This window comes from Lynx rufus, unplaced genomic scaffold, assembly GCF_022079265.1.
Source record: "Lynx rufus isolate CCGP_SWC_20201006 ecotype Redwood Valley unplaced genomic scaffold, mLynRuf1.p SCAF_1, whole genome shotgun sequence".
Classification (NCBI taxonomy): Eukaryota; Metazoa; Chordata; class Mammalia; order Carnivora; family Felidae; genus Lynx; species Lynx rufus.
Window position 1 is genome coordinate 232,804,688 of NW_025814823.1, and position 16,018 is coordinate 232,820,705.

Sequence of the window (16,018 nt, forward strand, 5' to 3'; positions counted from 1 at the left end):
ATCTTATTTAAAAACAAGTTTGTTCATTATGATGAAATTTGAAAATCAAAGGCTAGATGAATGGAAAATCCTTTAAATCAGTCAATGAAAAATTTGATCTCCAATTCCAATTTGTATACTAAACTGCAGTAAGGTTGTAAAGTCGTGATCATGTTGAAATGATCCTTTCTCCCCTCCCGTGGGTTGGTCTGGTAGTAACTTCACCTATGTAATTTTCCTCCAACACTGAGCAGTAGCTTGGTCTTTCTTCACTCCCTTTGTCAATCCACATTTATTTCAGAACTAAAGATTCCAGATCTTGACCTACAAAGGTAGAATCAACAGGTAGTTCCTTGTTACTAAGTACTATTCAAATTCAAGTAAGAGTCTGTGTATATTTATGAAAACCTTAAGTATGAGGGAGGAGGATCCTGAGTGGGAACGACAGACTGTGAATCAAAGTGATGAGTTGGGGCAGATGTGTGTTCTATAGATAACATGTTAGACACCTGTGATGAGCTTAGAACACTCTGCCTTTCTCTTCGTGAATTCCTTGAGTCCACGCTTTGTTCTGTAAACCACAGGCGACAAAAGTGGCTCATGAGACATAGCTTCTGTCCAGAAGGAGCACTGAGGATCGGAGTAGGGGCAGCTGTTGCAGGAAACTTCTGCCCAGGGGTCCTTGGAGGAGTCTAGAGCACAGCTGTCCTACAGTGACGACCTGTGTGGCCCAGGCCTCCGGACGCTGGGGAATCCACGTCAAACACGCCCACATCCTGGAGAACTGTAAATGTCGGGCTTTGTATCTCTGACAGCACACAGGATGCCTGACACTCAGACATTAATCATTCCATTTTGCTTTGCTCTTTAGATCACTAGTAACTGTACTTTCCGTGGCCACCATTCTTATGTTACTGTAGTAGGTAGATGCCAACACGAATTGGCATCTTCTTCTATGAAGTTGACCTAATCCATACATTCCATTGGCTCAAAAATAATTCCCTACAATTGATTGCTTTGCTCCTTGCAAAAAACCTGGGATCTGAGCTTTCGTATATTTGTCCGATCTTCCTACGAGCTGGTCTTTCTTGGCCAGGAGGAGATTCCCGCAGGAGTTCTAGCGACGGGACAGAAGTTACGTGAAACCCCACACTGTGCGGAGCCCTGGGCTCAGCCTGCCAGGCCTGCTCCCCACGCGTTCCCTCTGCGCCCCAACCCTTCTTCATTTCAGTCCCACATTTCTAGAATACAACCCCCCCACCAAGGCTGGCGGTGAGGACAAGGGGGGCAATACTGAGCGAGTTATTATTTCCACTCGTGTAGTTATTTTGTTAGTCCAGCCTAGTTTATGTAGCGGAAAAGGAAGATTTCATGTGCTCAGCCCACAGTTCCCCTGGTGTGCATGGCTAGCACGGAGTCTACATTTGTATGGTTTTCTTGGCTTCCAAGTTCCTGTTTTCCGACCAGGTTCTGCATGCTCCCTGGCAGTGAAGGCTACGTCATGGAGCTTTTTAATAGGCTGTTATTTCTGTTTTGGAAACACGTTAGCCTTCCTAATGTGAAATGGCATTTCCATACTCAATGTCATTTTTCACCCGGTATAAAGCACCATCCCCCTTCTCCCCAGTGTCACTGCCCCCAGAGGAAGGTTGAGATTTGAAACGTAAGCACGAGGATGACGTGGCGGGGGGCGACGAGCAGGGTAGAATCGGTCTGGGGGCATCGGACAATTACAGACCAGGGCGACTATCTGATGGAATGAAGTGGCTGGAATTGTCCTTTGATTTCCTTTTGTACAGGGAGCATCTATTTCCCCAACTCTTCGATATCCCTTGGAGCAAAGCAATTGCCGTGGCAATTGGTAGAGGGTACGATGTGATCTTGTGGTTTAAACTGACAAGTGGGAACGTTTTCGCAACTGGGTTCGGTTTACAAATGTGCCCCCACACTGCTCACATTTTGAGCGAGAATGACACTCTCTCTGTCAAACAACCAACAGTCCTGGGCCGGGGGATGTTTTTCACGATCCCCACCGGACAGTCGGTGTGGGGGGCGGGGGCGGGCAGCCTTTATTAGACAAGATGAGATGATACTTAGCGTACTGGTTGAAATGTGGATAGGAGCGAACACTGTTTGAAAGACCGCAAGGTGGGTTGTACATAGGAGCTTATTGGCTCCCTGCTGTGTGTGACCGTTAGATCCTGCGTGATCATAAAATGATTGTGAAGGAAAGCACTCGATGTTTGGTTTGTTTTTAAAGTGTTTATCCTTTTTTTGTGTTTGAGTAAGAATATTTAACATGAGAGCCACCCACGTGAGATAGCAAAGACTTAAACCTTTATTACAAGACGATACTGTTGAACAGTTGTACTGTTCGGACAACACCAGACGGTACCGTTAACTACAGATGCGGTGCCACACAGGCGCATAGTGTTGGCTTCTGTGAACAGTGGTGCAGTGGGCATAGGAATGGAGATGTCTTTTAGAAATCTTGGTTTCAGTTGTTTCGGATATCTATACCCAGAAGCAGGACTGCTGGATCACACGGTAGCTCTGGTTTTCATTTTTTGAGGAACCGCCATAGTACTTTCCCCAGCGGCCGCCCCAGGTTTCATTTGCACCGGCAGTGTGCAACGGTTCCAATTTTGCCACATCCTCACCAGCGTTATTATCTGTCTGTCATTCTTTTTATAATCTCCATCCTGGCAGGGGTGGGGGGATGTCTTAGGGTGGTTTTGAATTGGCATTTCCCCGATAATGAGTGATGTTGAGCATTGTTTCATATACCTGTTGGCCATTGGTCAGCAGGTCTATCATTAGCCACAAGGGGCGCCTGGGTGGCTCAGTCGGTTAAGCGTCCGACTTTGACTCAGGTCATGATCTCACAGTTCATGAGTTTGAGGCCCATGTCAGGCTCTGTGCTGACAGCTCAGAGCCTGGAGCCTCCTTCGGATTCTAGGTGTCTCTCTCTCTCTGCCCTTCTCCCCCACCCCACCCCCCACTGCCTCTTTCTTTCTTTCAAAAATAAATAAACATTATTATTTTTTTTTTAAGTGAAGAATCCTCAGATCACGTGGTTGGCTCTAAATTGGGCTCTGGAACCGTCTAGAACAAGTCAGTAGACCCTTCTGAGCTCCAGACTTTCCCGTGTACACTCTGACACTTTTGACACCTGTCATTCTAAGGCACTATGACTTAGGGGCACCCTTTTTGGGGGTGTGCAAGTATATGTGATAGAGACCAAACTTCAGCTCCGGGAGAAACAGCCAGCAAGCATCCTCCCAGTAAGACTGGATGTGGGAGAGGATTTTTGAAACTTACACAATTCTAGGCAAACACCTAACTGCCTCCTTTTGCTGGTGTTACAGCCTGTGGCATGTATCTGACGGGTTCCCCCTTAGGCTCTAATCTAACTTATTGCCTATTAAGTAAAATGTATAAACTTTTGAGTCACAAAGTTCCCAGTTAGGTCACAGACTCGTTTTAAAATTGGTTTGAAATTGGTTTTTTTTGTTGTTTTTTGGTTTTTTTTTTCATTGTAACAATGAGGGGGGCCTGGGTGGCTCAGTGGGTTAAGCATCCCGCTGCAGCTCAGGTCATGATCTCACGGTCTGTGGGTTCAAGCCCCCCCGCGTCGGGCTCTGTGCTGACAGCTCAGAGCCTGGAGCCTCCTTCGGATTCTGTGTCTCGGGTCAGATATGACAGTAGCAGAGACCGAAGCCAGATGAGGTGTCTGTTCTAGCAACTTCACCTAACGCGAGGCAAGCCCTGAGGTCCCAGAGCCAGGCGGGCCGCTGATCCCAGCATTCAGGAGGCCCGTGGGCAGGTATCAGGAGCCCGGCCTGGGGAGAACGGGAGTCATGCTCTGGGTCACCAGCAGTCATGGAACCAGTTATGCCTCACGCCCTTCGTGTGAAACTCACCTGCATTATCATCCTGAAGTCTGGCCGCAGATCTTGGGGATTCCTGTCTTTGGTCTGCACTTCCAAGGCAGCATGGTTTATGCTTAGTTGGGTTGTTTGATGCCCCCATCTAGAAGCATCCTTCACGGTTCCTGCCAGGACCCATTAGCTCTTTTGTATCCCGCTCTCGTGGAGCACATCGTAATGCAATTAGTAAGGAAGCCTGTGTCCACAACTGCTGATCCTTGGCTGCAGGTCCACCCTGTGGTTAGCAAAGGTGAGCGCTCCCTGGCCTTCCCAGTAATGACCACGGAATGTGGTTAATGGTCCTTCCCAGAACTGGGACTCTGTTACGCGTACATAGCATTCCTCGGCTATCTTCGTGCTTGCTTCGTATATGCTTGGAAACATTTCCTGAAAGAGCAAGTAAGAGGAACCGAGAAAGCAGAGGGAGAAATGCACAAAACTGGTTTGGTCACCAGGAGGAAGAGGCCAGACAGCCCTGGGAGCGGTCAGGGGCGTGTGCAGATGGCCTCCCGCGATGCACGTTCTATCTGCGGCCGCATCAGGCTGGTCACATTAGGAGTTCAGAAGTCATATGCCTTTGTGTCCCTTCCCAGTGGATGGCGTGTGGTCTTGCTGGTCTCCCTGGTCAAAATGCTCGGCGACCTGTGGCGGTGGACACTACATGAGGACCCGCTCGTGCACAAACCCGGCCCCAGCCTACGGAGGAGACATCTGCCTGGGGCTACATACGGAGGAAGCTCTCTGCAACACGCAGCCCTGCCCCGGTGAGCAGCCAGGGGGCTCGCGCGATTCTGGGCAGACTCGCCTCTTCCCTCGATTGATGTAGAAACGGAGAAATTGATGGTAGCCCACGACAGCAAATCCTGAAAGAGAGGAGCACCTCATCCCTCACAGTTATCCTTGACCATATCCCACTGTTCTGCATTAAAATAGCTGTCAGCACGTCAACAGTGTCACAACTAGTAACAGAAACTCGTTATCACGATGTCTCATTAGAAGGTTTAACCTGGTAGTGGGATCTGAAAATCAGAGTGGGGAGCAAGGAGAGCCCTTGGAAGGACTCGGCCTCAGGTCTGGGGGACGGGGGTGGGCAAGCTCCGAGGCTGGCCAGCACAGGTGCCCAGGGGGTGCACTGGAACAGCCTCCCCACCCAACAGGGCCCGCTAGGAATGAGTGAGGCGCCCTCTTCTGAGTCTAACTTTGACATTGAAATGCTCATCCTTTTTTGTTTTTAACTTGCTCCTGCAGATCTTTCTGGAAGGTTCCATTTATACAGAACAGTGCCTAGAAACCAGATTCTCAGTCATCCTCAAACCTGGCACTTGACACATTTTTGAGGAAAAATGTCATGTCTTTACAGTGCGTCAAGGCACACGTCTGATTTCCAAACTTCCCCTGTAATGCAAAGATGATGCTTAAATCTAAAAAGAGGAAAAAAGCAAACCGCATAGAAACATGTCTTTTTAATGTGTTTAATATTTTCAAAAAATACGGAGAGTTCTTTTTTATTTATATTTTTTAAACCCCTTACTTAAAACATAAGGGTTGCTCTCTCTTTTCACACATCCGTAAGCCTGGGCGAATTTAACAAATCCTAGCAAATTTTCCACTTCGGGGTGAAGTGACCTTTTATCGCTCAGCTTGGGGCCTTAACTCAAGACTAGTGCACCGATCTTACGCACATAGGCAACAGTAAACACAGGATAAAATAAATTCTTCCTCAAGTACAGCCTGACTTTGGTATATTGACTCTGCACAATTGTTTTTGTAACAGAAGCGAAAGCATTCGACACCCCTTTCAGCAACCAGGGCTTTCTCATTCACACATTGTCATTTCTCTTGCTCGAGCTCTGAGGCCTGTAGGAATTTTGCGGGAAAACCTTTGAGGGCTGGCCTTCATCGGGGAGCATTGCCAGGTGGAAAATGGTGTCCTCACTGCTGATTTCTCTCCCCCAACCACCACCCATGTCTACACTGCTGGACCTCACGAATTAGCTTATTGAGTGCCTAGTACAATGAGTTGAAAGCAGTAAAATAACATGGGTTCTAGAAAATGTGTTTGAAGCACATTTGATTTTTGATCAAAGGCATACCAGCTCTTCTATCCATGCCCGTGTGTAATTTATTTACTGGAGCGGTCAGAGGCTACCTGTCCATCTTATTTATACACAGACCCGTTAAAATTGTAGTATGAAAATTTAATGTAACGTATGTGACCTGTGGTGCTTCCAGGTCGATCGATCTCAGTGGGCAATGTTGTCCCGTCCCCTTCTGGTCATTGCAGAGAGCTGGTCGGAGTGGTCAGACTGGTCTGAGTGTGACGTGTCTGGAGTCCAGATCCGTGCCCGCCAGTGCATCCTTCTGTTCCCTGTGGGCAGCCAGTGTTCTGGAAACACCACGGAGAGCCGGCCGTGTGTGTTTGATTCCAATTTCATCCCAGGTAAGAGCAGAGATGCTTATCGGGGTGAACAAAATCGTTTCCATTGTTTAGAGAGGAGATGAGTCATAGGTGGGAGTGTTAGCTGTCCTTGGAGGTCACTTTTGGTGAAACAGAGATGATCCTATCGACTGTTGTGGTTTCAAGGTAATTAGACAATAGATTTACAGATAACTGTGGGTTGCATTTAGGCCATGAGTTTTACGATTTTTTTTTTTTTAGCACGGTGTCTTTTACAATTTACTGACTATAACACAGCGAGAAGATTCTGCTCAAAAAAATTAAAATAGATTATTTTGTTATTTTAACAGGTTAAATGCTTCTGTAACGTTGTGTGCAGGTGTTTGTACAGAGAAAAGGGGACAATTCTTTTGCAACTTTGATATAGTTGGGAAAATGGAAATGTACCAGGGGGCTCATCTTGGAGAAGAGATTAGCTGGCCCTTTGCCAATAGGCTTTTCCACGTGAAATTGATGTTTACTTATCCATGGTAACAAATCATCTGTTGCATGTTCACTGTAAGCACAGTGTTAGATACTTGTAAGTCATTTTGTACATGTCCACTGTGGGCCTTACATCTACTGATGTCGACCAAAACAGAGAGCCACCTGTTTCAAGATAATAATAGGTAACTACCTTGTTTTCTTCCACTTACGGAAAAAGGTAATCGTATGTTACAGAAAATTAGTAGCGTTAGTCTTGTATGGCACTTCCATCATGTATGGTGTAGAACTGCAAGCATTGTGTCATTTTCCTTCTTAACCAGAGACACGTTGCTAATTCTTGTTATGCAGAGAAAAATTCTCGTTACAGGAAAGAATCACGTCTCCGGTCTTCCGACATGGTGTTTGATCCTTGACCCTTGTGGGTTAAAATGTTTTCGGGATCTGTTCCCTCATTGGCATCTTATTTGTGTATTTGTGTGTGTCGTGGCAAAGAGCATGAGTGAGCTCTGAATGGGGACTTTATTTGTTGTGGCAATTTTCTTCGAGCTCCAGTGGATCAGTCCCCCCCCTGCATGGAATTTGACAACACTGGCTTTGATGCAACCAGAGATCGGAGGTGGGAAGACCGAGGCAGACGCTGTGGGGTTCACAGCTGGCAGAACATATGATAGCGGAAAACCAGCACATACTTGGCTTTCTTTCGAAGTTAGTGCCTTGGTTTCCAGCCAAAGGACCATAGTCTTTTCTTTCTGTGGTAATGAATCTCGTTCCCCATCTAGATGACCTTGACCAAGTACAGCTCAGGTTGGTTAGAACAAAGAAACACATGTGATTTGTTTTTTTACAATTAGTCAAGCTTTTGGAACTTGGACTCACATAAAACTCGAAATCATTAGATATTTTGTAAATGAACCATTGATGTTTGCTTCCTTCCCAACACCCAACGTCATGATTTAATTTTTTCCAGAAGTATCCGTGGCGAGATCCAGTAGTGTAGAAGAGAAAAGGTGTGGGGGTAAGTTCCTCTTTTTAACTAATGTTTTTTAACTTTTTTTCTTAAACTAGTGTTTCGTTGATTTCCGTTATTTTCTAATCATTTCTCTTCCCATATGTTTCATATGATGTTTGGGCCAAGAAAAACCGACTGGAGAAACTCTTGATCCAAACCCCTTCCACTTTGGTAGTGTAACTACAAATAGTCAATATTTGACATCTGGATCAGTGGTTCTCAGGTGCAGTAGCTAGACTGGGATCATCACAAATCCATGGCGGCCAGCTTCAAACCTCCAGGCCGCTGGAGCGACAAAATTATAATGGGGCGTAAGGTTATACCTACACCTCTAGAGGTATTTTTTAAACTTTCTGCAGATCCGAATGATATAAATCACAATCTCTGGTTCCAGTTCATGATAAATTTAGACTTTACTGTCTATGTTTATCTTGTCTGAGCAGGATGGGTTGACGGTCCATTGATCAAAGCCCACCCTCTGTCCGTCCACCTTTGCTAAACCGACCCGATATCCACACCGGGATGGCATATTCATACATGTGGCTGGTGACCTACAAATACCCGTTCCTTCCAGAATCCATTCCATCAGGGGAGTCCCAGACAGCTCAGCCACAGGCTTTTGTCTCTGTGTTCATATGGAATCAGGAGCTTCGTAGGTGTGTTTTAGGAATGTACTTACTGTGATTAGCTACATTAATTAAGAGTCCACCATCACAGTTTTTCTGTTTAGGTAGCCGTCAATCTGTTCATTCAATAATCTTTGCTGACCACCCACTCTTGGAGTTTTGTGAGGGACATTGAGTTTATCGTGGAGACACAAATAGCCCCAGCCCTTCTGGAACCAACAGTCGCATCATAAAAGACCCCAGTGCCTGAGAAATGCAGGGTCTGGTGTCTGACCTACACGAGTTCAGTGGGTTCACAGACTGACAGTTACTCACTTGAGATCCAGCTGGAAGATAAATATATACCAGCTCCCATAAAAATAATCGTAGCTGTAAGATCAGTCACTATATGTCACTGAATTAAGTGGCAAGAAGCGTCCCATTTGATCCTCACAGTGTTCATGGAGGTGCCACAGCCCACAGTTCCTTAATGTAAACCTTCGCAGATAGGAAAGGGTTTCGGAATCCAGCCTTCACCAGATTCCAGATGGGTAATACAGGGCATGCGATGTCTGTTACATAACACGCTGCAGCGCCCGGGGCCACATTCTGTAACCAGTCTCTTTAATGATGCTGTCGTGAGATGCGCGCAAAGTGAAAATGCTAACGCTCCCCCTGCAGCTCTAGTCCGTTCTGCAGCGGACTGGGTCAGGTCAAGTCATGCTCTGCTGCCAGCTGAGCGAGGAAAAATCAGGTGCCGGAGATTTGGGTTTTGCAAATGCTAGGAAAGGGATAGCAGCTAGGCACTGTCGTCCGCATTAGGGTTGCTGAGAGTCAGAGAGAGGAGGCCACGGGTGAAGGTCACCAGGAAGTCAGCAACGGAGCCAGAGTGCGGACCCAGGCAGTGGGGTCTGAGCGTGAGCTTGAAGGCCAGAGCGCCACAGGGAGAGTATCCTGGCAGTGAGTGTCTGGGAGGATTGTGTCCAGGGGCTGGAGCCACAGCAGCTCCAAATACTCTTGGACACTCCGGGCCCGGGGCCTGGGGGCGCCTGCTGCCCTCAGAGGCAGCGTAGGTCAAGATTCCGTGAACCAGAATTCTTGAGGCGTATTCTTGTCCTCTGGGAAGGCCAAGGCAGAACCTGGAGTCAACCAGAAGTTGCCTCTGCAGAGTTGACTGGCCCTCCACGCCTGCCACAGGTTTAGAAACCATTTTCCCTGGCCGGCCCTCTCTGGGTTATGATACAGGAGACCTTCGAGGCCTTGAGCACTTGGGAGAACATGATGCAAAGCCCACTCCCAATCCTGAAATGCTGCTTCTGTGTGTCTGGGTCAGCTTGGGCTCCCCAACCCAAGATCAAACCTTGACATGCGGTTGATTAAGTCACAGAGATCTTATAATATTCAGAACTGAGTTTTTAGATCTTTAGGCTGCTAACATTGACCCACCAGGTTAGGCAAGTAAGAGGTTGTATGGATCTGAGTGTAGGGCTGAGAGGTAAAAGGAATTACTTAGCAAAATGTTTCGGGATGTTTCAGGAGCAACACAGATGTCTTTTTTCCATTTGAAGGAAAATCCATCAAATTTTGTACAGAAAAACAGCTAGTTGAGCCAACTGGGTAGTGGGTTTCTATTCCAACACTACTGACCAAAAACAACAGAAGAAACATATTCAGAGGAAAGAGCCACGCTAAGCAAATTCAAAAGAGATTTAATAGGCACTATTTTTCCCAATGTGGAAAAGCATAGGCCTATTGAAAATTTTCAATTTAGCTATTTTTAGTTGCACGAGACACAAAGACTATATAATCCTCATAAAGATGTCAGCTGGCCCCAGCCTTCCCCAGGCACCTGCAAGCATGATTCATTGGACTGATGACAAAGCATCTGCAAATGGAAAGCATCATACATCTTTCATATGTTACAATAAACTGTTATCAGTGCAGCAGACAGTGCTTTTATCGGTAGGTGGCATTGACCCTGGGGAGTCCAATTGGCTAAAGTATAAAACAACGGCAACATATGTGAGATCCGCTCTTGCTTACCTTGGGCACCGCCTCAACGTTATAGTAGACATTTCGGGCGGTTGCTGGTGGAAAGCTCCGCGGATGCTCTGTCCACCCTTCCCAGGTTGGGGGTGTCCAGTTCTAGAGGCTCCAGACAAAATCGGGAAAGGCCAGAGGTTTATGAATTGCTTCCATTTTGTTAAACCACTGAGCAAAGAACCAAAAAGTGAAAAACAGGTGGGTGTTGGGGCGTAGATGATACTTGTAGAATATTCTAGTAACTTCCGCCTGGATCACCCAGGTCCTGGTGCTGAAGACACTGGACACCTGCATTAGGATTCAGGTAGGAGCGAGTGGGTTGTGGCTCGCAGCGAACCCAGGCTCTGTGCTCACTTGGGCAGGCGGCTCCCTCTCTCAGGGGTCCCCAGAACGCAGCATCCGGGAGCAGCAAAGGGCACAGCCTAGAGGGAGACGTCAGGATGTGGGGACAGTGAGGGCACCTCAGTGAGTGGACCCAGCTGAGGTGAATGTGACTCTGAAAGTCCTCAGGGAGGAGCCAGGGTAGTTGAGGGACATACACCCCAGGGCCTGGGTGCAGGGGACAAACTTGCAGGTCTCCTCTCCCTGAGAGCCTGGGGGCCTCTTGCTATCACCCTGGGACTCACCTGGTGTCTGCAGTGTGCCTAGCAGGCATTCTCATGGTTCTATTTGGGTGCAGGATGGACAGATCTGGGAAGAGCGTGGGTGACACTGCGCCCCCTGGTGGTGGATGGAGGGGACACCGTGGCTGAAAGGCAGTCCTCGGGATGTGCCCTGTGCAGGTGACAGAGACCAATTACCCACAGGCAACAGGTTGGCCACATAGAGCCAACACAGCATAGAAAAACTAAGGTTGAGTTGTCCTTCACCTGATTTTCACTAAGTCCAGCTTCATGAGCATTACTCAAATGTCTTTATTCCCTGAAAGTCTTGAAACTTTTTTGTATCGCATTTTACCAAGACATGATGAACATCTGTAATTTGTTTTGGTTGTTTCTCGGACATTACAGAGGTCTTAATTATGTTACCTTGATGTCCCTCGAGCCAATCACATATTAGAGACAGAAATCCACGTCCACTCATTTTTTTCTACATCTTGTATTTATAACTCAAGGAAAATAACCCAAAGATGCTACTTAACACAAACAAAAATATGTAAAAGAGGGCTATTGCATGACCATCAAAAGATCATATTTTATTCCTTTGGCACAAATCCTTTATTTCTTTGGTGTAAACCGTTTTCTTTACAAGGTCTCCAAAATACAGTAATTTTGAGCAGTAATTGGAAGCAGTAAATGCTTTCTCACATGGGACACAGCCAGGCCGTAGGCAGGGATCCTCCACCGGTTAAGGAGCATGGAAAACATGTTCTCAAGTAACCCCATAGACCAGAAATCATGCCACACTTGAAACAGACAAGCAGACTTGTACAAGCCTTTAAAAAAAAAAATGCTTCTGCTAGTGTATTCAGGTGATGTCCAAAAACCCGATTGTAATCCGTAAGAGCATTAACGCAAAATAAGCTGTACTTCCTGGGGGGAAGTGTCCTGGTGGCCGTGACATTTCAAAGGAAGGTCCTGTGATTGCTTGAAGTTTGGAATTGGTCAGGGGCCTTTCATTTTGCTGTTCTGTCCCCATCCGAGTGCGTTGAGCTGTTGAGTAGCGTGTTCTTTTCCAAAGTAGCGTCACTTCTGATGCTGTCTTCCCAGAGTTCAACATGTTCCACATGATTGCCGTGGGGCTGAGCAGCTCCATCTTGGGCTGCCTCCTTACCCTACTCGTCTACACCTACTGCCAGCGGTACCAGCAGCAGTCCCACGACGCCACCGTCATCCACCCTGTTGCTCCCGCCCCTCTCAACACCAGCATAACTAACCATATTAACAAACTGGACAAATACGACTCAGTGGAAGCCATCAAGGTAAGGGATCAGCAGACGGATGGCCAAGCAGCACCCCGGGGGTGGTGGCTTGAGTGAAGGAGGGGAGGGTAAGGTAATAGGTGTGCTTTATGATGAGCTGCCTTTTCAGCTTTCCTTTGCCTGAAAAAAAAGGTGGCATCTTATATGGGGAAGTGGGTTAGAAACAGGACACAGAAGCGGCAACAAATAAAATGCTGGAAAATACTGAGTCATTGGCCACTGTCCAGTTCTGCCTCCACGGTGCCTTCCATGTTCAAAGAGAGGTCTTGTCAAAGAGAAGAGCTCCAGGCCGAGGACCTGTACTTGCCAGACAGTGGTAATGAGGACCGGGGTTGGGTAATCCGATGTACAGGTTCATTGCTGGAATCACCCCGATGGGATCCTGAGAAAAACTGTCACATTATTATGAAAATTATCTTCAAATAATTTGTATGCATAATGAAGTCTCTTCAGCTTTGCATGCTGCAAAAGTGCTATGTGGCTGGTGTGGGGTGAAGTGTTCTGTTAGATTTTCCCAGCGGGTGATTAATTCAGTGATCCACCCAGAAATAGAGGCCAGTTCTAAGGAACGAAGAAAGAGTGGAAAGGGTATCCGCTTTGGACCAGAAAGAGCTGAGTTCATGAGTCACCAACTGAGTAAACTTAATGCTAGTCATTCACAGTCACCGAGCCTCCATTTTCTCCTATGTCTTGACTAGTGCCTGACAAAATAAATGTGGTCTTTATTTGAGGCATTGTGCATCAGGTTTTGGAATACAAGTTAGTTACTTCTTTGAACCTCAGTTTCTTCGTCTTTAAAATGGGTATAGCAATGTGTACTGTCATATCTTTGTTGCACGGTTTAAATGAGATCACATACAGGAGGTCGGGGGTATAACTGGAAGGACATCAAGGACTCTTGTCTGCTTCACCCAATGTGCCCTACCACCCATGTGAAGGAACGAAATTCTCATTTTGATATTCCTGTTAAGTTGGTGGTTCCCCTGGGCATTTTTAGGGAGCACGTGGAGACTCTTTCTCTGCTATGATCTCCTTTGAAATTCCTTTGATTTCCTTCCCATGTGGGAATATGGAACATCTTTAGCACTTACAACTTCAGGTGATTGAAAGGGCTTGTGTCCTGGGATCCACAGTGCCCTCTCTTATTTCCCTCCTACCACGAGGCCCCCTCTCTAGCACTTGGACAGAGACAGAGCCAGCTGACTTTTACCCATGGGCTTTGCTTACCCCCAGGATCGAGAACCCTTCAGCACCTTATAGTAATCACGTGCTAGGGCTGGGGAATGAAGCACCAGGCACTAATAACACGCCCCTCACAATGTCTCAGAGCGGAGATCCCGGGGTATGAGAAGGAACACGAGCTCCTTTCATGAGCAAGAACCTTCCAAACAAGCCTTCAGAACCCCAGAAAGGGGCTCCTCTAAATGTGATTCCAACCTATCAACTTGTGTGTCACTCCAAGTGTCTCAAGATGATTTAGCTGGTCTTCTGTTCTCACTTAAGATCCAGTAGCCACTGGAGATAATAAGAAATTTCATTTCTACGAGGGCAGCAGGGTAGCGCGGAGGATCCTTCTGGAACTTTCTTCTGATACCTTGCCCCAGACCAGTCCAGGACAGTTGGCCTCTGCCGACCATCCTGCATCTTTATTTCAGTTTTTTCAATATTTGCACTCCACCTGGCATAGTTTAGCATTTTGGAAGTATAGGTGCCTTTAATGACCTAATAAGGAAGGGCATCTGTGTCAGAAGTGGCTACAGGAGCCTGCGTTAGGGGGCCCATAGCTGGTGTGTCAAATTAAGAATATGCGTACTCTGACCTGTGGAGTGAGGAGGCACAGGCCACCCCCATGGGATCGGCAGGCAGCTCCCTCTGCAGCCGAGCTCCCACTTTGGGGAAGTGGAAACCCCAGGCTTGTTTTGACTGAAGGCACAGTTTCAATACACTCGCCCAAAAGAAGTCAAGTCCCATGGTTTATTACTTACACATCCCAGGAGCCTGGGGAAGGGCAGTCCCCCGTCCCAGGTCAGCAGTGAGCAGGAGACAGAGAGAGGGTAGCAGGCACCTGTTACTCACAAGGTGGTTGGGGCAGGCGTCACTGACTTTTTGCAGGCTCAGCTCAAAGCAGGAACTTATGGCAGGAGCTCCGGTTCTCTTGTAGGCGTGCACACCCTGGCTGGGTCTGAGCAGGGTTGTCGTGCTGGCAAATGCCCAGGGGGTGACTCAGAATGGCTGTTTCCTCGTCTCATGCTCAACAAGTGTAGAGAATGACGAGCAACGAAGTCATTTGAAATTTCACGCATTTACTTCAAAATCTCTTTTCCACCTACGTATCCATGATAATTAGAATGCTGCTTAAAGAGTTACACAGCATTCAAAGTGTCGATTTGAAGTCACTAGAGTTTAAGGTTTTTTGAAGGTTTGGAATACTCCAAATCTATTTATCAAAAGCCACCAGCTTCATTGTAGTTACGAGTCAGGTCTTCAGGAAGGCACATAACGTGAGGAAGCAAATAAGTGAGAAGACACCTTTTAAGACAATGGAACCTTAGCAGGGAGTTCATATTCAGCATAACCGTGCCCTCATTATATTCTTTTTTTTTTTTTCCTGAAATACTGCCCATGGAGTATTCTTAAATCTTTTCCTTAATCATTTTCCTTTTTACAGGCATTTAACAAAAACAACTTGATCCTAGAGGAAAGAAACAAATACTTCAACCCGCATCTCACTGGGAAAACCTATTCTAATGCCTACTTTACAGATCTCAACAATTACGACGAGTACTAATAGTTGTTATATTTTTGGCTTCTTGTAATTCCCCAGTTCCTCAAGGCCTGTGCTCCATGACTGCCCATGTTTCCAAGACTTCAGAGTTGAAGTTTGGATACATTTCAAGTGCATTTCAAGCCATGAGTTTCCCATTGCTACCAAAAACAGACATCCTTAAAAGCAACACAGATCTAAATATGATGTCGTGAAAATCTGGTCTCAATGCTTGATCATTGTTGAGTGAGCCATGGTGTGAGGCTTTGTTTTGTTTTGTTTTACTGTGTTCAGTCCATTTTTTTTCTAACAAGTCACTTGTTTTCTTGAGCTTTTTACTAAATGTACCACCCACATGGGAAGGAGTCTTTAGAAATAGGAATGTCTTCCTGCTCTGGGGCATAAATCTTTATGATGTTTTAATCCAACAAAAGAGACACTTCGGCTGAGAGTCCCCGTTCTCCACAAGGCGTGTTAGGTCTGTAAGTATTTGATGAAACGAAGAATACGAATGTGGCCATAGAGTTCTGCACCCTGGATCCCCTGTCTTCCCAACCTGAATAATTCTGTGGAATCCGTGGAAGCGACTTGCGTGTTTGGACTTGGAACGGTCCGTGCCTGGGGGAAGGGCAGGGATTCACCCCGGCTTGTATCTGCGGAGGTGATGGTGCGAGGCATGACACACGCTCTCCCCGGTCTTAATGCAGTTACTGTGTTATCCCTGGTGGAGGCGCACTCACAGACCAGAGCCACAGACACAAGGAAGGGTCCAGCGTTCCGCGCGATGCTATGAGGCTAGCCATAGTCTCCCTCCTGGATTTCACAGCATTCCAGGGAGCTCCTTGCCGTGCGGTTGGTCTGGAAGCCGCACCCCTGTCCAGTCC

General features: G+C 46.9%; 1 protein-coding gene across 1 annotated transcript in view; it reads left to right on the forward strand.

The window, feature by feature from the left end:
• SEMA5A (semaphorin 5A) overlaps positions 1-15,158 on the forward strand; it is a 305,585-nt gene extending 290,427 nt beyond the window's left edge. The window contains exons 17-21 of the mRNA XM_047074421.1: positions 4,502-4,672; positions 6,193-6,348; positions 7,760-7,807; positions 12,159-12,370; positions 15,039-15,158. Coding sequence (XP_046930377.1) covers positions 4,502-4,672; positions 6,193-6,348; positions 7,760-7,807; positions 12,159-12,370; positions 15,039-15,158 — 707 coding nt within the window. The remainder of the gene's footprint in view (positions 1-4,501; positions 4,673-6,192; positions 6,349-7,759; positions 7,808-12,158; positions 12,371-15,038) is intronic.
• Positions 15,159-16,018: the final 860 nt, after the last annotated feature.